This window comes from Lemur catta, chromosome 4 (genome assembly GCF_020740605.2).
Source record: "Lemur catta isolate mLemCat1 chromosome 4, mLemCat1.pri, whole genome shotgun sequence".
NCBI lineage: Eukaryota > Metazoa > Chordata > Mammalia > Primates > Lemuridae > Lemur > Lemur catta.
In genome coordinates this window covers 90,278,240-90,304,758 of record NC_059131.1, presented here as the reverse complement: position 1 = coordinate 90,304,758, position 26,519 = coordinate 90,278,240, and the positions used below count along the sequence as shown (strand labels likewise).

The following is a 26,519-nucleotide window of genomic DNA, read 5'->3' as shown; positions in this document are numbered from 1 at the left end:
CACAGCCTATTATAAATCCGGGGTAATAAAAGTCTTGGTGTTAATGCTCTGAACCCAGTTCCCACAACACTCTAAGATGCCTTGTCCTGTCTAAGGTTAAGCATCTAGACACAAAACAAAGCTTGCGCCTACTCGACTTCCAGTCCAATTTTCCCATCGCCCAGTGACCTAGGTAACACTTCGAGCAATAAAGAATAAATTTAATTTCTCCAGCATTTTGTGAGGATTAGGAACAATTGTTGGCTTGCAATGACTTTTTATCCTTGGATTCTTTTTCCTCCAGAGCATTCCTCTGGTCCTAAAAGAGAATTCTGATGGTTTAAGACATAGAACAAACAGAACTTTAAATTAGGCTTTTTTCAATCAATTGGAACTGTTGGAGGGGAAGCAATCAACCTTTCTCTGTGCTGTTCTCAGCTATTCACATACTTCAAGCTTTAATCTTTCACTAGTAGAAGAAACCTATCATGATGGGGCAAAGCTATTTTTTCCCATTCTGTTTCCTGACTTATTTATTTCTCCCTTTAAATTTTTTTTTTTTTAACACTTAAATCAAGTTGCTGTACTTAGCCGTAAACTCTCATTTGGAGGATGTTTCAAGAGACACATATGTTCTCTTAATAACATTTCACACCTCTATGTTGTACCCTAGACCATGGATACTGCCATGGACAGGTTTTTTTACTTTTCATTGCTTCCTTCTCTAGGATTTAGTTTCTTTTTAAACTTCTTTTCAAAGGTTTTTTTATATCACAATTTATCAAATATTTTAAGGTTAATCCTCCATTAAGAACTCATGATGGTAATTAACTAGGTTAAGAGAAATAAGTAATGAGGGGACGGGATGTATACCACATTTCTCTAACTATAATGCTCTGTATTTATGAGAAGTACTGAAATTATGACCAAAAAAAAAAACGACTCTGGTTCAAATCTATTTCATTATGTAACCTTCTTTAAACTTAAATGTTAAAAGATTTGCTATTTGTACTGGATTTTGACATAATTTGTGGCCTAAAAATGCACTCAAAAATCACATATGCAGTTCATATAAAGATGACAACGTTCCACAGATCAAATCATATTTATATATCACAAGGCTAAAGGATTATATCATTTTAGAAACTGAAATTTACATTAGTAGTAAAACATGTTCTTTAGCACTTTATGCAAATCTTCTGAACAATTTTCAGAATAGTTTACCTCTGGTTTAAGGAGTTTACTCAACATTTTCTAACTATAATAATTTATATTTTTCCTTCATTTGTCATTCAGGAAAAACATCATTAAAACAGCAATTTAAACATATAGACTAACATAAGTAGCTTTTGAGTCACAGTTTCTTTGTTTCTATCCTAATGCATTTTATATAAGAATTTTATATATGAATCATCAACTGAGAGTGTGTGAAGAAATCTCATTAAGAATACCCTGGCCATAATGTACTGTCTGCAGCCAAGTAAAGAGAACTAAAATGGTTGAAAAGGACACTTTATGTCAATCTGTAGTGGTAAAAAATTAATGTGACTATGCATATTTACATGTTATTATACTGAGGATAAATGCCAGAGGGTGGTACAATAGAATCAGGAACTTTGCTGATTCAGGACAAGTTGCAAGGACACTGCAGTGACTATTATTTTCCTTTTATTTGCAATAAGATAATAATAATAATATAAATATGATTTCTAACATACTTGAAAACTGATCACGTTCTTTTGCATACAGAACCTAAATTATGGCTGCCATATCCCCACAATGTGAATAGTATTATCATTCCCATTTTCCAGATAAGAAAATTTGCTTCCAGGGTATCTACTAACTCCCAAAGATAAAAGAACTACAGATACCTGAAGAGACATTTAAATACTGTCATTTTATGCCAACTCCCTTCTGGTATAAATTATATTGGTTTCAGTGTCTTAAAACATAATGTAAACATGTAAGTACATTACCATTACTTAAATACAACTAAAACCTTATCAATACTTATTCCTAGGAATAATATTTATATAAATTTAAGTCCTCAAATTAAAATCTTGAGATTGCTGTGACAATTTCATGATTTTTACAGTCAAATTTTACAATATTACCTGATGACGTACATACAAGATATCTTTTTGGCATGAAAACCATATATACTTAAATTCATGTTTCAGAAAAGAAGAGTTCTCTCAATGAACACTCCAGGCTTTAATGTACCTATTACAGGTCAGATGTTAGCAATGGCCAAAGCCCAAAAATAGCACATATTACGTGGTGGGGCCATATATTATGCCAGTTTCTTCCCCCAGCATCTATCACAGTATTCTCCAAATCTAAGCTGTCATATCATGAGTACTTGTTTATGGGGACAGAAACATCTACGTTTGGGAAAACAATCATTGAAATAAGTACAGCTGAGGGGTAAAGACCTTCTTGCACTTCATTTTCCTATGCCGTGAACTATGCTGTGGATTTCACACTCAGAGAATCCACTCTGTGCGCTGGCAACGGCAGAAACCTGCCAATTTTTGGCTTTCTCCAGCAGCAAGTCTTCTACTAGTAATCCTTTTGAAATAAAAACTATATACATCAGGCCTGGCAAAATCTCAAACACAATCTTAATCTTCATTGGATTTAGAACCTTTAAATCATAGGATTACACGTTGATTTAAAAAAAAAAAATCAAAAGCAGGTCCTTCTCAATGGTTTGCACTTTCTTTTTCATGGCATTGGTAATGGCTACTCTGAAGTACGTTCAGACACCAGTATGCCAAGTCTTTTGTCTATCCACTTGAAAGCAAACATTTGGTTATATAATGGTAATCTTTTTAAATTAAATACTCCTTGTATATCTCCATTTTTTAAGTGGCAAAAACAGAGTCCTTGACCCCAGTAATAATAAATAATCAGCGAGTTATTTAAGTAATAAAGGACTTAATGTTTTAATCACTGAAAGTTAACACTTTTCTAAGTTTTATCTCTTTTATTCGTTGTTTGTTTTCAAAGATCAAAAGTCAATCTCTTCCCCTTAGCAAAGTATCAGTATACAATAGGAATAGCGTTTCCTTACACCACATTATAACACAGACACAGCACCTTCTGAAGAACTTTCATCCTGAGCACATGAAGCTCTCTGGCAATCTCAGCAACAGAAATCAGCGGTAGCTATCATGGCAGCTCGCTAGATGAGTAATGATGTCAATCTGGCTGGACAACGGTAACCGTAGCAACTGTAACCTGCAATTCCTGCACAACCACTGTCGGATTTATTGTGGCAGAGGCCAAAGAGGCCAAGAGTAAAATGAAGCAGGAAACTATGGCACCTGACACCTCTAGTAGCCCACACTTTAATCAGAGCTGGCAGAAATTAATTCAAGAGGAATTTTTACACGGGCTCCACTGTTGTATTCTGCTTTTATGCTTGACTACAAGAATCCTATGAGACTAAACTGACATCCAAGAACTAGGGAGTTAGTTTTATATAAGGACAGCATTATATTGAATTAAGGGATATTTTGCTTAAGTGAAAAAGCTATCATTTTGATTGTGCCGTGTCTATTCAAACTCTTCAATGCTTATAAAACCTAAGGGGACCAAACATTTAATTAGCCAAGTTATCCTTTAAATTTAATTTGGTTCTCCATTATTCATAATGCCTTCCCAGAGTTACTATTTGCTCATTCAAGTTACAAACCCTGAACCCAACAGAGATTTAATTCAATACATCAAACACTTACTGAGAGTTTCTAAAGGTCAAGCCTTATAGTAGACCCCAGGGATATTAAAAAAAATGTTTTCATAATACATGTATAATCAACATCTGTATGCATAATCATAAGATAAAACCAAGGTAATAATAATTAACAAGTATAAAGTGGTTCTATCCAGGTGGTGAGATAATGAATAATTTTTACTTTCTCTTTTCAATTTTTCTGAATTTCCTAAACCTTTTTACAATGAACACGTGTTGTTCTTATAACTATTAAAAAAAAAACAAAAAAAAAAACCCAAGGCTCCTTCTATGGGAGTGGAGGAAAGGAAAATAAAGACAGCTTAATTGTGTATTTGTTATGCTTAGCAAATCAATTTATTATCTTAATAAAAAATTAAGTTTTCCTCTTTAAAAAGTCCCAATTATTATAGTTATCAAAAACAATTTTGAGAACTTGAGATCCTATCTGACAGCAAATGAATTATGACCTGGCCAATCAAATTATGCAGTCAAAATCTATTTGTCTCAGGTAAGTATTCACTAGGCCATAAAAAGAGTCCTTGGCTTTAAAATTCTATTTATAATGTTAGAGAATTTAGTGGCTCTAAAACTCGCTGGGGAATAATAAATGTCACTTGTGAACCAGAAATAAAAAGATTTTATTCAAGGAAGTAAAAAAAAAAGTGAGTCCCTGGGATATATGCAGTTATTTTTGTTTCTTTGTTTAGTTTTGGTTCAATAGATACAAGTGAAAAATGAATTTCTACAAAATGCTTTAGATACTTAAGCTTATGTTAGAAGTCTGAGTAAATATAATAATACTCAAAGAAATAAACTGAAAACCACAAATCAAATATTTATAACCAAATGCCTAACCACAGTACTACCAATGAAATTCCTCTCTAATGAGCCTGGATTAGTAGCTGCAAACTCAAATCAGAAAGTGTGAATCACTCACTCCTAAGCCACCTGTAAGGTTACATTTATCAGGAAGATTTGCATATGCTACTCATAAATTTCAGTCAATCATAATCAGTTGTTTCAAAACTCACTGCAATCTCTTTTTCAGTTAACCAGTGCCAGATTTCTCTAAAAATAATTTTCTTCACTCTTAGGTTGATAAAAATGCAACCTCTGTTTTGGAGGAGGAGCAAAGGAGAGGAGAGGGTCTCTATATACGTTAAGAAAACTATGTGCTGCCTTTTTAAACCTATAACCTATTGCCCCGTATTTTACTTTCCCTTTACTTACACTTCCCATCTGTCAACAAGTGCTTGTAATTTTATTACACTGTCCTGTAGTTTATGCAGAGTTGGTATTATTTTACAGAGTTCTGTTAATGGACTGGATAAATGGTAATGCTATTTAAACTAGTCTCCTGCTCCAACAAACACAGCTGCAACTGTACTACTATTTCTGAGCAAACATCTTGACCTGGACATGTAGTGCTCTCTCAACTCGTCCAAAGAGAAATTGGAGCAGACAGCAAAGGAAAAGCGTATTTGGCCGCTAGCAGCAACCAACCGTGTCGAATCATAATTCATATTCAGTGTACCCTCTTTTTCTTTCATATTGCATTTAGAGTTTGCAAAAAGCATGTGCGCTTCCTCCCCTGGCATCTTTTTTTCAGCCATGAGTCAAATGGTGATTATCTATCATGAAAGCTCAGAGAAAATCAGCACAATGTCCAGTACCTCAGATTAGCTTTAATCTAAGCAAACAATGCTAAAAATTAAACATCAGTGTATAAACTATATATTGAACTGGTAAACTATTTTACTGATGACATATAAGGGAAAAATTTTATTAAGAAGGAGCAAAAGATAGAATAAGAAAAGAAATTTAGATATTAGCATCATGCATTTATTTAAAAAGAGAAAATAAAATTTGAAATTTCTTTCATGAGTTCTAGATATTTATGGCTTTACTGCATTATACATTAGGGCAACTGTGGTTCACTTTATAAATATTTGCAACAACCAGTCAAATACTTTCCTTTTCCCAACGTAAATTTCCCCCATTATTTGTCAAAAAATTCTGCATCCTTTTTTCTGTCATGTGTCCTTTTTCTGAGAAAATTATTCATTTTAAAATGAACATTTTAAAAGATACTTTTGAATGTAGGTTTGTGCACATTTTTCCATCTGCTAGAATATTTGTTTCAGGTATGCTACCGGGCACTTCTACCATATGAAGAAAATCTGAACCTGTACCCGTCAGCTCCACAAGCTTTTGTTCCTTTGTTTATTAAAGACTTTTAATGGTGGTTGTTTAATTTAATTAGTAATTACCATCATAAAACAGTACTCACGTACAGCTTATAACTTATCCTCCCAAGAGAAATATCATTGTTAACAATTCACCTAAGTCTAATTCAGGTGAGGCAACAGTTCCTCAACTCAAAAGAATAGTTCTGATTTGAGGATGTAAATAAATACTACACTTCAAGGTTTCTAAGTGCATCCAGTACCTTCGTGAGGTAACAAATCCCAAGTAATGAGGAGCATTTTTTTCAATACTAAGCATGAAACTATCAAGGTATAATTTCGGGTATATCAAAACATACCTAAATATTCACATCTCTCGTACAACTAGTTCCACCTAACAAATACAACTTTAGCTTCTATTACTCCCCAGGGAAAATCTTTTGAGCCAAACAGGCACATAAAAATTCTCAACACATTTTCTGGCTGCCCATTTTCCCATTTATTAACGTGCCTTTAATCAGTTAGAAAACATTGTCTTGTAGTTTTACGGGTTCTTTTTCTATGATTCACTTTTTAAAGATTTCAAGTCATTTTCTTTCATATAGCAGTTGCATAATGTTATAAAATCATAACAAAACATAATAGAAAATCACTTGGTCTACTATACAATACTGTCAAATGGGCAAAATGTCAAACAGAATATAATTTGCTGATGGAGGATTCTGCAATGTATTACACCACCTGAAAACTCCTGGGGAAGCTGATCCAAGTACCTCTAGACTAAACATCAAACATTCTTATTTCTCAGAGATAGTGAAGTTACTTCCCACATTTTATTCTCTTTGACTTAATAGTTTTAATTCCAAATAACAGTTATTCTGTTTAAAGTATATTTTTATAGTGCACAGAAAACAGAATTTCCTGGACCGCTGTGTGTTGTTTTTATATGTACACTACTAGCAATGCAGTAGTTTAGCAGTATTCCTTGTATATTAACCTGTAAATTAATTCTTTAAAAATCTTCTCTATCCCCAATAATTAGAGCAGGCAGTGAAATAAGTATTAAAATCAGCTCTGTGGCCCTTCTTAGAAACTAAGCACAGATATTTGTAAATAATTATCAACTGACACGCATACATTTCATCTTTATAGCAATCTACATCTCATTTCCTTGGTAAAGAGAGTTCCTAGACATTTTGTGTGTTAAAAAGGCAGTTACAAGGTTCCCTTATTTGATTTTTTAAAATTTACTTAAATTGGGCCAATTTAAGTAGCAGGGAACAAAAATAAGAAGAGAAAGATTACTAGGTGAGCTTGGTTATCTTCAGAGGAACAAAGTCAGGAAAGTCAGATTCTTTAGAGAGAAGATCTGGTATGACAGCTGGGGAAGTTCTTTTTACTGTGAGTTAAGGTAGCAGGAGGACGGAACAGAGATCCTGGCTACAATAGGGGTAGGGGTGTAGGAACTGATAACAACAATACTAAAGCCCTGGCTACAAAGTCAAGTTTGGAAAAATGCATTATGCTCACTTTGTCTGCAAACACTACCACATGGGACTTCCGCACCATTCAGGTGGGGGCCCCTCTGAGCAATTTACTCTCTAGATTCCAGCAGTTTTTTCACAACATGCATGAACACCAATAATCATAGCTATTTATTTCCCCAACACTTTGTAGCTTATCTCCCATCTGCACAAAATCATTCATATGGCTGAAAATCTAATTTTAAAACCTTTCAAAAATGTGTTTTCACTATTACACATTAGCTCAGCGAACAAGCATCCCAGGGAGGAAAAACTGATTCTCCCTAATACTCACATTATGCTCCTTTAAAGAACTAGTTCCTTTAACAGTCTATGACGTATTTGATATGAAAACCTTGCCTTACAGTCATTCACATTGCAGAGTTTGAAATTCTGGCTTTAAAAGACACATTTAAGAGGAACTTTACAGCCTTCTTTAAATACCTTATAATAATATTTTCAGACTAATAAACACTAGTACTTGACTACAGAAACAATACCCAAAAAAGCTGACATTAAAAACCTCAACTTTACAAGAAAACACTGCCAACTTCCTCTTAAGGGGAAGCACAGTAGCAATTTTTCCCTTCAGAATGTAATCAAAAGTTTCCACAAAAAATTAGGTAAATCTCACCATCATCATATGACCAAAAAAAAAAAAAAGGAAGAATACAATTACAGTAACACATGCATAAACCACAAAATGCTAACCAAATGAAACAATTAGAATCACTGGAAAACTAATCATAAATCTCCTTAAGGAAAAAAAAATAAAAAAGCAAACTTTTAATCCATTAATCTACCGGTGAACAGATTCCAGGAAAGCACAAGGAAACAGATCCAAAATACATTTAATAAAACTCAAGGTACTACCCAAAGCAACAATAACTACTTGTGTCTACTTACAGCCTGTATAGCTTCGAAGTCCCAAGAAACAGCAACTCAGGAAACAGCTGAAGGTGATTTCTGTTTAAACGCCTTTTGAGAAAACAAAAACAAAGCTTATGTTACATAGAAAATACCCGACAAGACTGTGATTTGGTAGTGTCATGCCTCATCCTGTATTTCAAGAAAGAATGAAATGACATTCAAGAGAATTCAAGCATTGCAAATCAAAAGTTGGTTACACCTTTTGTTACATGACTCTTTAAAGCAATTTTCCATCATGCTTACTCAGAGGATGATCACTGGGGCCTAAACTCTAAACTCAAATCCCGTGCAACATCAGTCAACCAGAATATACACAATGATAAAGGATTTCGTGACTCAGACTTTAGAGCCTAAGTTAGGTGACTTCAATGTACAGCAGAAATATCACAGCAAATGGTGTCTTAAAATAATTCATCCACTGTCCCAAATCACCTAAATCTTCAGCCAAGGCATTGTGGGGAGATGGAAATTTCCATTTTGTTAGCTTTTCATTTCATCAGAAAAAAATTATGTATGAGAAACTGTCAGCATCATTTGTCCCCATAGGCAAAATCAGAAGAAAACCAACCCAAAGCTCAAAACTCAACCCACAGCTCACAAACCTTAAATGAATTTAAGGCTCAGAGTTACAACACATAGTGGAATCAAAACTGTTTAAATGATGTTTTTTAAATATTTAACTGATATTGGAATGTTTTAAATGTTTTAGAAAAGAATTTGATTGCAACTCTAACTCAATTTTAAGTCCTGATGCTGTGTATCTAAGTTCTTTTGGACTATGCACAACTGCTAAATAAAGAGCAGGCAAATTCTGTCTCTGATGTACTAATATCCCAATCCCATCTGTTTAAATGTACAATTTAACATTTAATTAAAAACAATTTCTATCTCTCTGCTTTCCCCAAATCTAAATAAAATGATAAAGAGGTGATGTAAGATGCATGCAAATGATTTAAAATCTTCTTAGGTCCGGAGGAGAGTAGTTCCAGAAACTAATGTCACTCTGAAGAAACCAGAGGTACTTCTTAAGTCTTAAAGATAAATGTTAAGGGAGAAGGAGAAGAGGCCATACTAACCCTGACATATTGAAAGGATGATCAGGTAGAAGCAGAATTACACTTATTTAGTCTCCAGAGGGAAAAAATGGGAGAGATGATTGTAACTACCAAGAAAGTAGATTACAGGGAAGAACTTTCTAAGAATTAGAGACATTAAGAAATAAAATCTCTCAACTCCTTATTCCAAATATATTCAAGCAGAGGCTACCCATTTTTTTTCCTGCAAAGGATGCAATGAAGGGAAATTCTGTAAGCTAGATCAGGTGAACTTAAGAACTTCTTTCAATTCTCAAATGCCACAAGGCAATAATGGTAACCATCACTTTTGTTACATGAACTCATATTATTAAGAAGTTGGTCATCTACAGAAACATTCTCAACACTTAATAAAATGTATCCTAATAAAACTGTATGCCAAGACAAGTAGGGGACAAATAGTAAACCTGGTGGTGAAAGGGTGGATTTATTTTCCATTTGCACTAATTTTTATGAATAAAGCACATAACAAGGTTAAATTTAAAGTGAATCCAAAAGCTTTTATTCATTTGTTCTCTGTTGGGTATGATTCAGGAAGTACTTCCAGAGTCTACCATTATACAATTTCAATTAAATACAGCTTAATTATTACTTTGTTACATTTGTCTCTAAAAAATTGATTACAAATATTTGCAATAGTGGTAATGAGGTTTTCTAGGAAAGCAACTACTCTTGGAAGAACCCCCAGTGCCCAAAGAGCCAATCCCACTTTCTGAAATAGCAGAGATGAACTTTTTCATAAGGTGATAAAAAAGAAAACACCTGATTAACAAACCTCATCTGTGATTCTCCAGAGTAAGCATGTTTTGCAAGGTCCTAGTCCTTTCAGATGCAGCTCTCCATATAGAGTGCTTTCCCTTTTCTCCAAATGGTGCTTTCTTACAGCCTCTGTGAAACATCCCCTGATTCTCTTACATAAAATTAATGCCTCCTTTGGCTGTGTCCCCATAGCATTTGATAAGTAAGAGTTCCTTACACTGTATTATATTTATTCACATACTGGTCTCTTTCCCACTAGGCTGTCAGCTCTTCAAGTATAAAGACTAAATCCCTTCCTTCTTCCCTGGCACTTAGTAGGTTTTGAACCATATTAAAAAGCACAGAGAAAAGTCTGTTCTCACTCAACATTTCCTAATCTTTCCTGGCACTTAGTAGGTTCTTAGGAAATGCTCAGTGAGAACACACTGTTCTCTTTGCATTCTGATACACTTCAGCAAGGCCTTAGCATATGCATTTTATATTAGGCCAATTATTCTCTGGCATACTCTTTGGGGTACCTGCCTTAGGTTTCATGTCACTTTCCAGCTGTCCAAAGCTGGACTATCAAACCTGCTTTCATATGCCCTAGATAGCAGCTTCCTCCTTTCCCTTCCACCAACTTCCTTGCCTACCACCCTTCACCCCACACGTTTTCAACATCACCTAGAAGTTGGAAAGAATCAATGTGTTTAAACAAATGAAGATATAAACATGACTTGACAGCTGCTACTAGCTTTCTTGTTAATGGGTCCACATCAGTATAATTTCATATATTGTGAGAAAGGAGATATTTCAGATTGGGCACGGTGTCTTTTTCTTAATTATTATCATCATTTTCTCATTCCCAGTGATTCTTAACTCACTCCACAAGTAATAGCTAACACATATTAAGCTTACAATGTGATGGTTTTTTAAAAAATCTGAATTTCTTTAAAGAATATTAAGGTGCATAACAATTACTAAATAGAGCTGAAAAAAAGTAGCCTACTTTTTAACGCCACAGAAAAATTTTCAGTGGCTTGAAGAGATGATGTCACAATAAGAACTCTAATGTAAATGAGTTGAAGTTAAAAATCTGATAGTCCCAGAACAGGAAAACAGCATGCAGTGAATCAAAGCATTGCATAATATTATTTATGGAAGCCAAAATAAATTAGTGCTGTTAAACAGACCAGGTGAGTCAATTAACCATTGTTCAGAGCAGGGACAACTAATTGTGCCCAAGGAGAAACAGAGGTATAGTGACATTTATCTTTTGTGTTATCACTCCTGGATGGAATCTGCCCACAAGATCCTAGGACTGAGAATTCTCTAGATTGTAATTCATGGTTTCAAAAAGGTGTGCAATTATCTCTCTAAAATACTGTTTCTCAAGGCAAAAATAAGAAGGATCCCAATAACCATTTGCTCTGTGCTACCAGCTATTTTTCAGTGGGGCTTTCAGAGGGGTGAATGATATTTCCGTGTTACACAAAACACCACGGCTTCTGAAATGCTGGCTCTCAACAACTTCAATTTGAAGGGCATTATTGACAAGTATTGTTTTAAATTATCTGCCAGCTGTTCCTGTGACTCTTGTCCTTTGGTAGAGGTTATAGTCTCTTACTTTTTTCAACTTTCACCTCAACTCAATTAATATTCACAACCTTTCATCTAACAAAATGTAAAACGAAAACAATTTTACCAAAGCCAGTGAAAATTTTACACTTCATATTTACTTGTCATTGTAAATATAAGGTATTGTTAGCTGCCTGTAATTAGTGTTCGATAAAATGTCACATTAAAAAGTCTATCATTTCTAGCCCCCTATTTCTCATACATAAACCATCAAGAGTAGAACTAATTCCCTCCCTCTTTTGGCTTCTTTTGAGGTAAACTCCACTTCTCTTTTTAAAATGTTTTTATTCTAACATTTTTAAAGCGAAGACTTTAACATCTATATTGTACCACATAAATAAAGTTTGTATTTACAGCAGTGATATCAATGATAATTTAATCCTTTGTTTTCCATGCTAGGGAGGTCAACACTTACTAATGAAAATGTTGTTTCCTCTTTTGTCCCCTTAGTTTTTGATATTTCTCTGAAGATTCTGAGAGATTATGAAAAACACTCTGAAACAAACCTTTAACGGGAATTTGAACTTTCCTCACCTCTCCTCTATTGATTATATAATATGGCAAGAAGAAAATCAGAATGAAATGATACTAAATATGAATGCAAAAAAGTCATATTTATTTTATGCACACTTTAGCAGCTCATATAATTCCTAAACTCAGCTTTTGAAAAATAAGAAGTGTGTTATAATGCACGGCAAGAGTTCTTTAAGTGCTATGTGCCAAGTATTTTGTGAAACTATGTACATTATCTCACTTAACTCATGTACCACCACTATGAGATATAACAGTAATTATTCCTGTTTTAAAGATGAGAAAACTAAAATTTTGAAAGATGTATAAATGTAAGCAAGATCTCTCAGCAGAACTGAAACCAGGGGACTTCTGATGTCACTCTTATCTAATGTTTCTGATTTTAAAAGGGAGAAGGGGTGATTGTATCTCCTTAGAAAGCATTATCAACAATACAATCAATGAATATTTTGCCTGGTAGTCCATGGGGCACCAATCACCAGCAGAGAAAGTTACAAGGTGCCTAACAACAGGGGTATCTAGATAAACTACACCCTATGCTTTATTGCCAGAATCTAAAACAAGCAGCACATGGCCAGTACTCCATAACTGTCTACCTGCATCCAGAATGAATGAATGCTATAAAGACAACAATCAAATATTTTTGTAAATGTTGTTATAAATCAATATTCCAATTTTTACAATACCAAATCAGCTCCACTGTTACCACGTTTTTACTCTGAAAGCATGTTAAACAATATTCCTCTAGTACAGCAGATAAAACTTACTTTGAAAAAAGATAATTGCAATATATATGAAGTCCACACAGAAAAAGTCTCATTCTATGTGAAGTTGTGAAATTCAGTCTCGAAGTCATAATTCAAGCAGAAAGGTATCCCAAAGGAATGAAAGACTGAATTAAAATATTTGACATTCACTGCTTCCACAAATACATTGTAACAGTGCAAACTAAACTACTCATTTCAGGGGAGGTATAAAGGACACAGCATCCAGCAAACATTGCCACAAAGGATGGGCCCAAAACAGATGTGGGAAAAATAAACAGCCTTGCTTCTTCAGAATTTATAAAATGGTCCACAAAGAGCGAACAGGCCTTCTCACCACCGTTCAACTTCAAGACCCATAAAGAAACGGTGCATGAGAAACCCTCTCAGATGGATTCAATGCTCTGCTAAATTTGTAATAGTGCACATGCATTAAAGCTTTCTCTGACCTTATAATCAGAAAACATAATTCAAAATAGTCCAAATCGCTTATCAGCAGGTGAAAATAATTTACATTTAATGATATCCCAATTTCTTGAGCATTTTTATGTTGTGTAATGTGCATACTCAGCCTCTGTTACAGAGTTTGAGGTGTTCTTTAAAGCGACTTTCCAAGAAAATGACTGCAGTCATTTTAAGCTTAGGTGTAAAGATACCAGAAAACAATTCTTTTGAAGATGGGCTTGCATTCTTTTCCCAGAAGATTAGCACTGTTAGTTTGCCCTTACTATAAGAAAAAGTATGTGTTATGTGTTGCCTATAAACTTGTAGGACTATGCAGAAGGGATCTCTAGATCCTTGATGAACAGAGGATAAACAGTGTTGCCTTTCAGACCTGTTCTACAACATATTCTCTACTTGAACTCATACGTAAAGGCCCGAACAAAAAACCTAGAGCATTACGGTTCTTCAGCCTTACTCACAGTGCCTGTCACGTGCTTAGGAATGGTGTAGCATGCCGGGAGAACTAATTCGGTACCACTTAAAAAAGAAATAAAGAAAGAAATTTGCCTTTTAGATATCATTTCATCAGAGTGTAGTATTTAGTCAAATTTAGGCTCTACTTTAAAGGGATTTAGATTTTTCTAAATTAAAATGGTGGGAACTTTAAAATATCTAAGATAACAGCTTTATTTTCCAAGATTCCTTACAAGGCCTTGTTATAATAAGGGTTTCAGAACTCAGTTTTCAAGCAAAAATGAGTATCAAATGACAAAGCTAGTAGGAAAAATGTCATTTCAAACCCAACAATACTGAAACTGGGGAGTTTACAGCAATATTTGCCTTAAAAGCACACATTTACACATAATTAGTGGGAAAAATGAACACTCCATATGCTTGCCTTTATCACTTCTGCAATTTCTGTATTTTAAGGGTATAAGATGGTTGTAATGTTCATGCAAAGCCTAATAGCCACGATTTTCCATGGTATGCTATTGGTTCTCACTAACATAATCTAGGCATATATGCATTTCAGTTTGTAAGTCTTGAAAAAATTACAAAATGTCCTAAAAATGACAACTCTAAAAAATTTCAAAAAATTTATCTTACCCTTGCATTTGTGTTATTAAGGAACTTTCAAAAGGAGCAGATGACTTTCACTAGTAGAACCCTGATGCGGCCTGGGACCCCATAAAAGGCCATAAAATAGAACCTAATGCTTGTGTAATTCCAGAAACTCTAAGTGAACAACAGAATTTTACACCAGCCCACAGAATTGCTGTTTTCCAATGTTATTTTTTTTAACCCTCTAGGACATTATGTACCAGCCAAGAAATATCTTGCATGAATAATTTTGCATGGAGAATTTATTGCAGATATGCACAGGTATCTCCTGTGAGGTATTTAAAAAATCAGACTTCACAAGTGTTCTGATGCTTTCCTATAGCTTATTTATAGCTTGATTTTTTTTCCTCAATTAATTTCCATTGCATTAACTAGTCATTTATCTACATTAGATTTCATTTGAACATTTTGATTACTAGGAGATCTGCTAATACAATCCACATGAGGAACATTCTCAAGGCCTCATTTTCATCCCAGATACCCAGGTACTGCTGGCAGTACAGAGCATCCTAGAACACCTGCCACTGCACATGTTAGGTCTGGGAGTATAGTAGCAAACTGTCAAAACAGGAAATAATGTGTGCTCATGGTATGTAGGCGTGCTTATAACGTATTCCTTTTACAGTGATTCATAACCACATTCTCATCATGATGTGTCATCTGATGTTTTCTATACACTAGAAGGAAGAAAGAAAAGGATAAAGGAGGGAGGGAGGGAGGGTGTTAAAAAAGGAAGAAAAGAAGAGAGAGATAGAGGCAGGATTTTAACATTCATCTACTTCTTGACATTTTGGCTGAAAATTTTGTATTTTATCCATTCTTTGAGGTGGAAAAATATCTTTCTTTTGTAGCTATAATGCTTTGACTTACAAATAATGACATTCATTCCATGCTAAAATTAAATTCAAATCAACATGACCCTGTTTCTTACAGATTAAAAAGTTGAAGTTTTTAAAAGGCATAGATGTTCTGTTTTCAGATTTGTCTTCTTTCTCTAGATGAAGTTAAAACTCCACCAACATAAAACAGGAAGAAAAACTTTATAACTTTGAAATAGCCACAAAATATTACTTGGAATTGTTTTAATTTTATCATTTTAAAATGAAAATAACTTAGAACCATAAATTACACACAAATAAAATTAATGCTTTTATTTTGTTTTGTTCTTCATACAAGGGATGAAAATTGTATCACTATTCACCATATGAATGGCATTTACAATATAAAACTGCTGTACACCTTTCCATAATTTAGAGCTCCAATTTAAAATTTCACATCTAAATTGTTAGAAAATATAAGTTGACACAACACAGTTAAAAGTTAATTCATTGATTACTTCCTGTCTCATATTGTCTCTTGCAGCTTTTTGAAAAAGCAAGCAATTTTTGTGATGTTCATTATACTGACTAAAATAACAATACATATCACAGGCCACAGTAATTTGATTATGGAACTCTCTGGGTATTTTTTATTTTTATTTTTGAAAACAATATAACTGAACAAAATTTGAAATAGTTTGTTTCACAATAACTTGAATGCATTCTTTAGCAAAACTGCCTTGCCATTTAATGTATTTAAAAAAAATAAATATTTGAAAAGTGTATCCACAATGTTCCTAAGAAATGGTTTTGAATTCCAGAGTCCCAAGGAGATGAATTGGCTGTCAGATAACAATGTGCTTCCATCAGATGGACTTGGCAGTTGTAAACAAAAGGAATTTTCTCAGCTTTTCCTCACAAATATGAAATATTTGCTCTCGGCCAACAGCTGGGGTGATTTAAAGAAGTCCTGCATATATATTAGTTTTCATTCAAAATTACAAATCCTCCTCCCACTCTGAAACATCTGACTTAGTCTTAGTACAACAGAAAATTGTTCTGAGATGAAGTGACATTCCCAGGGGAAGTAAAGTCAAAAACTAGTACCTACTTAAAACTCTAATCAAATTTCAGATCACACAGCGTCTGGTTAATAATTTTTAAGAAAAGTTAATTTATTCAAGATGAAAGTTCAGATGATACTCTGAAGTGGCTTGGAAAATAATGAGAAAGTTTGTTTAGTTCCAGTGTTCTTGAAAATATTTAAAACTACAGTATAACCAAAATAGAGACTTCGTAAACGGCCATCAAGACTCCTTCAATGATTTGGAAATTGTTTAAGAACCAAAATAATGCATATTTCCATGTGATGACTAAAAGTTACTCTTGAAAAAAACTGTTAATGTTTAAATGGTAATTTATGCTATCTATTTATCTTACCAAACATTTAAATTATATTGATATTGTTAAATGAATGGATTAAAATATCTTTATAAGTTACTCATTAGGAATTAGCTATTCATACAGCCCATGAAGGAGATCAAAGAATACACACTTTCAGAGCATTTTTATATATTTACAGATAGATTAGGAACTCATAAACTTTGTTATGAACTAAACCAAATGTTTATCTTGTTTTTATTTCCCAAAAAAACTAGCTGAAAGTAGTGATTTTAAATTTACTTTGCATTCCACGATTATATCCCCTATATTATAATATTTATCATGGAGAAAGCTTTACCAGTAATATAAAGTAGACACTGCTATGTTTTACTTGAGGTTATCAAAATGTAGTCTATATATCTATAAACATCTTAGAAGTTGACAAGCCATTTTTCCACTTACGGACAATTACACCAAATTAATTTCTGCATCTGGGCCCAGTGAATCTGAATTTGTGTTATTTCTAAAATGAACATATTTCATTATTTTAAAGAAAAATTTTATTTGTACTTAAAGTGACTATTAGGGCAGGTAGGAAATCTTATTAAAATAATTGTTGCTACTTTTAATAAACCCTTTATTTGCCCTTAAAATGCAAACATACCAAATTTGAATAATCAAGACAAATAAAACATGAAATTCATACTTCAAATTAAAGTCTATAATATATCTTAATTATTTCAGACAGAGGTTTTGTCTTTTGTAGACATACACTGTAAACATTAAAAAAGTGGTACTCAAGTAATATATATAAATCCATGAGATTGTATGTCTGAAAAAGTATATCTTGAAGTCTGAAGTCTACATTGAATCTTCTTGGAAAAAAAAGAATCAACATTAAATGACCACACTTCGATAACATAGTTCTTATTTTAATAATCTTTACCTGATTTTTCCAGCAGAAATATTTAAAAAGCTAGCATAGAATAATGAAATAAAACTGTAAAAGTTATTAACAATGTTCACTGTAAGTGTTAAATATCAAAAAGCAAATCTTTATCAGTAAGAATTTAAAATATTCTTCAAATGTCACTAATAACACACAAAGCAACAGCATGGAAATTAAAATAACCATTAGCAAATCTTCTGTTTTCCATAATGCACCATTAATGCAAGTAAAAGAACCACCTTTCTTCCTTCATAAGCAAATAAAACAAACCAGACAAACTATAAGAAAAACAGGTACATCTTTTAAGTACCAACACAATGGTTACCAAGGAAATTAATATCTGAGGAAAGTAAATCTGTAGTTTTGTTCTTTATTACAAGTTAGTACTTTTTATCCAGAAATTCTACTTGCTGTAAAATTAGTCTGAAAACCACTAATTCATCCTCTTTTTCTTTCAAAAAACTTTTCAAAAGCTAAGACATGAAATTGAAGATGATCCTTGAAATTTAAGTATTTTTAAAAATACAGCTATGTTGTCATAAGTTTGGAATTGAAAATACTTACAGTCTCTCCAGTTCTTTAAGATCCTGGAATGCTCCTCTTTCAATGGTGCTAATCTTATTCTCCATTAGCTGACTGAAATGCAAAATATAACATGCTTCTTAGTATTGCCACCCACCATCTAAATAAATTTCAATTCAGCAACTGAAAACTTGTAAACTCTTTCCTTTTATAAAAGTTAAATTTTGCTCTGATTTGAGACCCAATCTTAAATTTAATGATGATATATTTGAAGGCACTCAGGAAGGGGAAATGGCAGTGTCCACGTCACAGAACTTTCACAGAAAATACTAAAGCATGTTTCTCTCGAGATTTACTAGTCAAAATTCTGACCCTTAAACTACAGCATATCTGAGGAGCAACCCATAACACTGCAGCTTTTATAGCTGTTTTTTAGTACACCAATTTTCAACTTAACTAAAGAATCAATGTACAGTAATTTATCATACACATACTTCAATTCTGACGTGAACATACATCAGCAATTGGAAGAATTCATAAGGGCCAAAATGTGTCTCTTAAAAGATGAACACTAAATGCACAGTGGTCAAAACTATAACGGCTATTGAGATGTCAACATTTACAATCCTGTGGGTAAAAACAATTTTACATTACATTGATTTTCAAATGTTGGTTTACTCACAGTTAATTTAACTCATTAATTAAAGAAGTAATCATACTGCAGAAATTGTATAAAAGCTACAAAGATATAAAATATGAAAAGCTTAAAATATAACAAATGCATTTCATAGATAAACATTTCTCCACCAAAAACTATGCTGAAAAGCTTGATTGCTTGATTTTAATGTTTGAAGTTATATCTAACTGTTCTTTGCTAAAAATGTCTGAACATTGTTATCTCAGTAATAATAAAATGCAGATCCACTTACATATTTTTAGCTAATCTCAAATGCTAAAAAGTATCAAATGTCTCACATTACTTATTTATATTGTGAAAGCAATTATTCTATATTTTTATGTGCATAAGGCACTTAGGGTATGCTATAACAAAATTTTGAGGTCATTTCTAGAATTTTGTTTCTATGGCATGCATCCAATCTTAAAAGCCCAAATCTTTATTAAAAGTTGAAGTACAATGATAAATACAAAAGAAACTATGACCTTTCAAAATTTTATGTTCCTGTCATCAGAGAAGTTGTAAAAACTGAGACCAGTAACAATTTAAAATATGCAACCTTAAAAACAAAAACAAAAAATCTCCAAAGTATAGAGGAAGGACACACTTACAGAACTCTTAGGTGTCTGAGACCAGCAAAATCTGTCTTCGTAATCCGTGTGATGTTATTTCCATTCAAATCCCTAAGAGAAAACCAGAAAATCAAAGTTCTATTTTATTTCTATCAATATCTGGTTAAACAAAATAAAATTCAAAGTAAGTTAGAACTTTAACACTAAAAATTAATTCAATTATTTGTTTACAAAGTAAATGGGGAGACAAGGAGACAACCATTAAAAGGATATTTTAAAAATGACTCAACACGTTTACAAAGTTCATTTTGGCTGGCATAGGACAAGAAAATGAAGTAGTTATGCTATGACAAAAAGTTCTCTCGTGTTGTGTGATTTTTTTTGTTGTTGAGTGTGTGTATGGGAGTGCTTTTGATTTTTGTTTATATAAGGGTGGGTATATTAATTTCACAGGTATTCTGCTATTTTACTATTATTGTTAGGCACACCCTCAGAAAGTTCCCTTCAGGAAGATAAATGCACAATTTTCTCATACTATTTATGAGGAAATTTTAAAAATTCAGAACACTATCCTTAGGTAGCATAAAGGCTAAACTTCCTAAGGCAAAGAAAAAAAAGTTAGTGCCATCAAAAGAACTGCACTTCAAAGACTTGCATTTATAGGCATTTACCTTCCAACAATTCTATGTTTGTGTAAAAACTAAACTCTTCATTTGCAGCTCAGGGAACCCCACTGCGACTGTAAAGAGAAAACTACTAGCCAGGGCAAGAATGGAAATAGTATTCAGGCCCTGACATTTTTGCCCAGATTTCAGCACCACTTTCCCTTCGTGAGTCACACTTCCCTTTTCTGGCATTTCAGGTCAAGATCTAAATTTGACCTGTTTCCAATCATTTCAAGTAAAACCAGGTTTTGCTGCGGTTTGCATGTTCTTTATGGAAGTAAGTTCTCTCTCATCTTAGACTAAAAATCTGCATTTAAAGTGTTTATTTTGTCAAGGATAGAATTTTATAAGCCAGAAACGAGTAAACTATTTTCTAAGAACTCTTTGTTGATCTCTCATAGGTATTTTTTTTTTGCAAAGGCCTGACATTCAATGGCTACTGCCCCCCCCAACAGTGCACTCCCTATTTGTTGAGTAAGACATATTTATTAGTGCTCAAACTTTAAACTCTTCTGAATAGCATGAAATGACAAGTGCTAAAACAGAAATCCGCACTGCTTCTCTTCCTTTCTCCCAACTCCACTTCTCCATGCGGAGCAAAGTACCATTAAGTTGTTCCTAAAATTGTTGAGATCTTTTGCCGGCTATTTGACATAACACGAATCCCTACCCTCCCCCCCAGACAAGATGTGGATCACATCTTGACAAGACACGCCTAGTAGGGCCCCACCGTAGCGTAGCACTGAGCTTGGGAAGGAGGGAGAGGAAAGAGTGGGGGGGCGACCCAGTGAGGCTGGAGGTAGGGGAGCCTTTTGCAAAGGAAGAAAGGGGCTCAACTTGGGCCTTTAAACTGAGGGCAAGAGAAATGGATTGGATAAGGAGAAGGGCAACTCCAGTTGAAGGGGCCGCGTAGGTGGAGAGGTGCGGGTCACGGCGCGCCCCTTCTACGGCCCGCAACCCTCGCACCTTAGGGGTCAAAGAGGCCGCGGGCCCCGAGTGCAGGCGCGCTCGCCCGCGCCAGCCGCTCCCACCCGGCCCACGCGCAACCGCGAGAGCGGAGCGCGCCCAAGGGGTCCCGGCGGGCGCAGAGCTGCGGCCTCGGCGTTGACAAAGAGAATGGCTTCCATGCTCCACTTCCCCGAACTCGGGAAGCGCCCCACCAGGGGCGCGTGGGCCGTCAGCCCTGGCTCTGCGTTTACTTCTTCATTAGAGACTCACAGAGACAGGGAGGCGGGGATGTCTGCGGGCAGCAGAGCGCGAAGAGGAGAAGGCAGGGGAGCTGCTGCCACGTGAAGGGACGCAGAAACTGCCAGAAGGGTGGATGGGGGGCACAGGGGCTCAGCAGAAAGGACCGCAGCGGGCAGCCGATGGTCGCGGGGTTGCCAAAGCAGTCAGTCCCGGTTCGGCCGGTTCCCGCAGTTGAACCAGCACCAACTTCGCTTAGGCGACGGGACGATCCCCGCTCAGACAAGTCCCTTAAGGCCTGACGCCGCCGCCTCCTCCCAGGAGAAGCGGGGGGCGGGGGGAAGAGTCCCGGGGTCTGTCCGCGGCTACTGTGCGGGCTGTCGTGCTCCTGGGGCCCCTTTTTTCCGTGGTCTGTGAGAAGCACCCTCAGGCACCCCACGACCCTTTTTCTCCCTTCTCTTCGTCCCCAGGAGGGCGACACAAAGCCAGCGAGTGGAAGTTTCTTTTGAGTCACCCAGCCGGCCCCTCAGCGCCAGCCCGCGACAAGAGTGGGGACTTCGCTTTGAAACCGACCTGCGAGTGTTGGTAACCGCAAGGTGACTCCGTTTACGAAGTCTACGGAACAAAGTCGCGTCTCACTTGCCCCAGGTATCCGCAAGTACTTGTCTCCCATCTCCCCGCCAGCTCTCCAGGCTGAGAGAACTCACTCGCCCGCAGGGGGGTTGCGAGTGGTGGGACAAGAGCGGGGAAAAGGGACCAAGCGAAGCTGCCAGCGGACCCGCCCCTCTTTGGACAGTGGCCCTTCCCTGGGCAGGGCCCTCCCGGAGAGCCCAACCCCAGGATGCGCGTGCAAAAGCGCTAGTGAGGGCTGTCCCAGGCACAGGACCCTACAGCGAGACCGGGGTCTGCAGGCAGGGACGCGAGACCCGGAGGGGGAGGGGAGGGCCAAGAGCGCATACTCACAGTCTCTCGGTGTTGCGGGGGATATTCCTGGGCACGCTGCGCAGCGCCAGTCCGTGACAGTCCACTGTGCTGCCCGAGCAGGAGCACTGCGCCGGGCACGCCTGCGGCGCCACCTTGGTCAGGATCGCCAGCACTAACCCCAGCGACAGGGAAAGCGTCTGCCAGCCAACGCCGCGCATCTTCCCCCGCCGCCTCCGCCCTCGCCGGCGCCGGGGGTTTTTCTTTAGCTCGTTGCTCCGAGGAAACCGCGCAGTGTCTGAGGCCCAGTAGCCGTCGCGGTGCTAGGAGCCCAGAGTGCCAGGGGAAATGTGCACGAAATAATAGGAAACTAATAATATTCAAGGCACTGAAGCCCACACAGGCACACGCCTCCCACCTCCCTCTCCACCCTCTCTAGCAGGGCGGGAGCTCCTTGGGCAACTTTAGGTCCTGATGAAGATCAATCGGCCTGGTCAAGGCTGCAAGGAGACCCCGAAAGCAGTGGGGAGGAGATAATGTGTCTTCTGTCTCACAAGGATCAACTTGGCGGTAAAAGAGCTGGGGTTCCCAACGATCGCGAATGTGCAGGGACCAGTTGTGCGGGCGGAGGGGATGTTTTCTGAGCCCACGCACCCCTCTGCAAATCCGATTCCAGTGGGGAGGATACGAGGCAGAAGAAGGGAGCTCAATAGGGATGGTGGCTCCAATCAAAGTGGACTCTCCGAAGCTAGAAGGCGCAGGAGCGCCGCGGGCGCGGAGCGGAGCGCGCCAGGCGACTGGGCATGGCGCGCGGGGGCGCACAGGGCGTTCGCGCAGCCCGGGGGGCACGGGGCGGCGCTGCGGGCCGGCGGGCTCCGCTCACTCTTGCGGCCTCTCTCGCGCCCGCGGCTCCGCCGCAGCCGATGCGGGTCCTCGGGATCTCCCGACAGCGGAGGATGGTTTGCAGACACACATGCACGTCGCTGAAGGATGTCTAGGCAATCCCGCCTCCTGCCTGGCGTCCTTGGCGACGCTCTGCACCAGGGCCTGCCCCGAGGTCACGCAGTAAAGACAAAAGGGCAGTCGGACCGCCGCAGCCCGGCAGGAATATCCACCAGTCAGCACCCTAGCAGAGAAAATCCAAGAGGGCAAGTTGAGGACGAAAGCTCCTGCGATGACTGAGTGGGACTGGCTGGGGCAGGCAGGCCGGAGGAGTGGAAAGGCAAAGGCCAAGGTGGAGGTGTCTGCGACCTGGGTCCTGCTGGGGCGTCCTGGAGAACGGTTAGGTGGCGGGCGGGAGGGTGGGACCCGTTACTCCGGTCACAGCCCGGGCGGCAGCTGAAAAGCAGTCGTGTGTGCGCGCGTGTATCAGTTCCTCTCGTCTCCCGGATACGCCGCAGCTCCGCAGCAGACACCTGATGGCAAAGGTGGAAGAAATAAGAGCCTGCTCCTGGCGGGCGCAGCCTCTCAGCCACCCCTTGGCAGCCTCCCACAAGTGGGTCCTCCTTCTTAAAGTGCAGGAACTTTTCCCAGGCTTTGAATGCCGTCCCCCACGGCCACAGCGGGAGTCCGCCAGCCGACGTCGCGACGCCGCCGGGCCCCTGGCGCTGCACCTGACTCGGCGGCCGCAGTCCCGGGCGGTCCGTCTCCGTCCAGCCCCCTTCCCCGCTCCCGGCTGCTTTCGGTGCCTACTGCTGGCTCCGGGGAGGGAAGTGGGGGCGAGGGAAGACGGCGACACGGAGCGGGGACTCGGCGGCTCTGTCGACTCCGGAGCCCCTGGCAAGTGTCTAAACAATAGGACGGACGCAGCAGTCTAAGTCTCGTTTGGCTGAAGGGAAGGTGGGTTGTTGTTGTAACTGGAGTTGTTCTCTCCCGCTGCCTGGCGCTGAGCGCCGCCAAACAAAACCGCGGCCCGCGCCTCTGGAGCCAGCTGCGGGCCCCGGGACGCTGCCCTTTCTCCTCAGCGCTCCCGCCGGGCCGGGAAAGCGCGGCAGCTCCGGCCTGCGCCCGGGAGCCTCGGCGCTCCCATCACCGCTGCCGCTGCCGCCGCGGCCGCCGCTGCCTCCACTGCCGCCGCCTTTTTTTTTTTTCTTTTTTTTTTTTCACCACAGTCTGCGGCAGCCACTGCTGCCGCCAATCTCAGCCGTCCGGGCGCTTCCCAAATAAATAACCCCAAGTCCGAAGTTAAGCAGGCGCGGGCCTTATATAGCCGCCGGAGTCCCCGCCCCTCGGCCCCGCCCCGCGAGCCGGCCCCGCCCCCTGGCTGCGCGCCGGGCGCCCGCACCTCGCCGGGGAGAGGTGAGGCCGGGGCTGCCCGCGCCAGGCGGAGGCGGCCGTGGCGGCGGTGGTGCGCGTTCCCGTGCGCCCCGGCTCGCGCCCTCGCTCCCACGCCCGAGCAAAGTTTGCCGGAGGAAGGGGGCCTTCGAGACCCCGCCTCCAAATCCTGGGCCCCGGAGGTGACCCGGGCTCAGAGATGGTCGCTTGCAGGGTGGAATGGGGAGAAGGCGGCTTTGAACGAGGTTCATAAATAAATAGCGCTGCCAGTGCCTCTGCTGCAGCTTTTGCGATCTTAAGGGGGCTGCTCAGTGTTTGCAACGCAGCAAGAGAGAGAGAGAGAGACGGAGACAGAGAGATTATGATTTAAATTAAAAAAAAAAAAATCTCTACCGAAATAGATCTGCCTGCGCTCACAGACACACACATGTGTATTTTTGGGAGCTGAAAAGTTCAGAGTTTTTGCAAGTTGGAAAACAGCATTTTTCAATCTTTTTGCTTGCCTTCCCATCTCCAAGCCACCGCCTTCCGTTTAACCCTTTCTCTATAGTCACACACTCAACAACACTGTGCCCAGTTGAGGACTGATGATACACTATGCTTAACTCTAAGGGCTTGAATGTGTCTGTGCGATTTTACTCTATTATGGGGGAAAAGGAGGGAAAAAATAAATCCCTAGCAACGAACATTATATCAGAACGTTTTCTTTATTTCAGGGCAGTTCTAGATATTTTTTCCCCACTATGTTTTGAAAGAGAATTTCCTTGTTTCTTCTTGTCTCTTTAGTGTGATGTGTGTCTGGCAACAGCTACCACTCTCCCACTCCCCCAGCAAAATCAATGTCACTATAGGTTTGAAATAACATCTAAATGAGTCAACTCTTTCCCTTGAATTTAAAACTCGTCACCTCCTCCTCCTATTCCACCTTTAAAAATCTTTCCTGGGAATTTGTGCAGGCCCCTAGCCTAATGCCAGCCTTACAGTGTGTTAATTATTTGTATAATTATCTGCAGCTTCCTTGAAACCAAGAGGACCTATCCAATTCATTTTTATGTTTCCAGCATCTAACAATATGCCTGGCACATAATAGGTGCCATGATGATTAACAGATTTCTTTAACTCAAGAACATACTCTCCAACATCATTAACATTTTTCCCAGTTACATTTTTTAAAAATGTCCTTTCACGATGGCTACTGGATTTTGTGTGCCTTGTAAAACTTAAAGCACTTTTTAGGACATTTCCAAAGACAGGGTAGTATCAGAAAAGTGAATTGGAACTCATAGGATTACTCATTTTAATACCATAGATGTTGCTCTATTCTTTTAAAGACTTCAAAACATTTGACATTTGTTAACTCATTTGTCCATCTTGATTTTAGCTTAAAGGTCTGTTATGTAACTTCCTTAAGAAGGAGAAGAAAGGAGAAGCCAAATCACATTTTCTTGTAAGGAAAATGAGATAACAAGTACCTGTCACTGAGGAAGGATTCTTTCCCCCAGTGAATTTTCTTTAGTCTGTACCAGTAATTAAGTGGTTAAAATAGATTTATTTCCATTCTAATTCATTTAATTTCACAACTTTAATACCTTGTCAACAAGATGTATTTTTGTTCAACTTTATACATCACATAGAATCATTGTTCTGTATTTTAATTGCAAGAATATGTCCTGCATACCAAATATTCATAGGTAATATTATTGATATTGTTGCATAAGTGAAATTCATAGACACGAGTTCAAGTTAGATTTTCTCTGGCTTACTTTATATTCTGTGTAAAGCCAAGAGGGAGCTAAAATAACTTTCATAGCAACATGCCTACAGAAACATCTTTTTAAATTTGTTGCAAATTTAAATAAGAAGATA

General features: G+C 38.3%; 1 protein-coding gene across 2 annotated transcripts in view; it reads right to left on the bottom strand.

Annotated features, from left to right (window-relative positions):
• Positions 1-23,083, bottom strand: part of LOC123637330 (slit homolog 2 protein-like) — a 65,707-nt gene extending 42,624 nt beyond the window's left edge. For both annotated transcript variants that reach the window (XM_045550449.1, XM_045550448.1), the window contains exons 1-4: positions 22,422-23,083; positions 19,648-19,719; positions 18,403-18,474; positions 8,334-8,405 (exon numbers count right to left, since the gene is read on the bottom strand). In XM_045550449.1, coding sequence (XP_045406405.1) covers positions 8,334-8,405; positions 18,403-18,474; positions 19,648-19,719; positions 22,422-22,600 — 395 coding nt within the window. In that variant the 5' untranslated portion in view covers positions 22,601-23,083. The remainder of the gene's footprint in view (positions 1-8,333; positions 8,406-18,402; positions 18,475-19,647; positions 19,720-22,421) is intronic.
• Between the last annotated feature and the right edge of the window lie 3,436 nt (positions 23,084-26,519).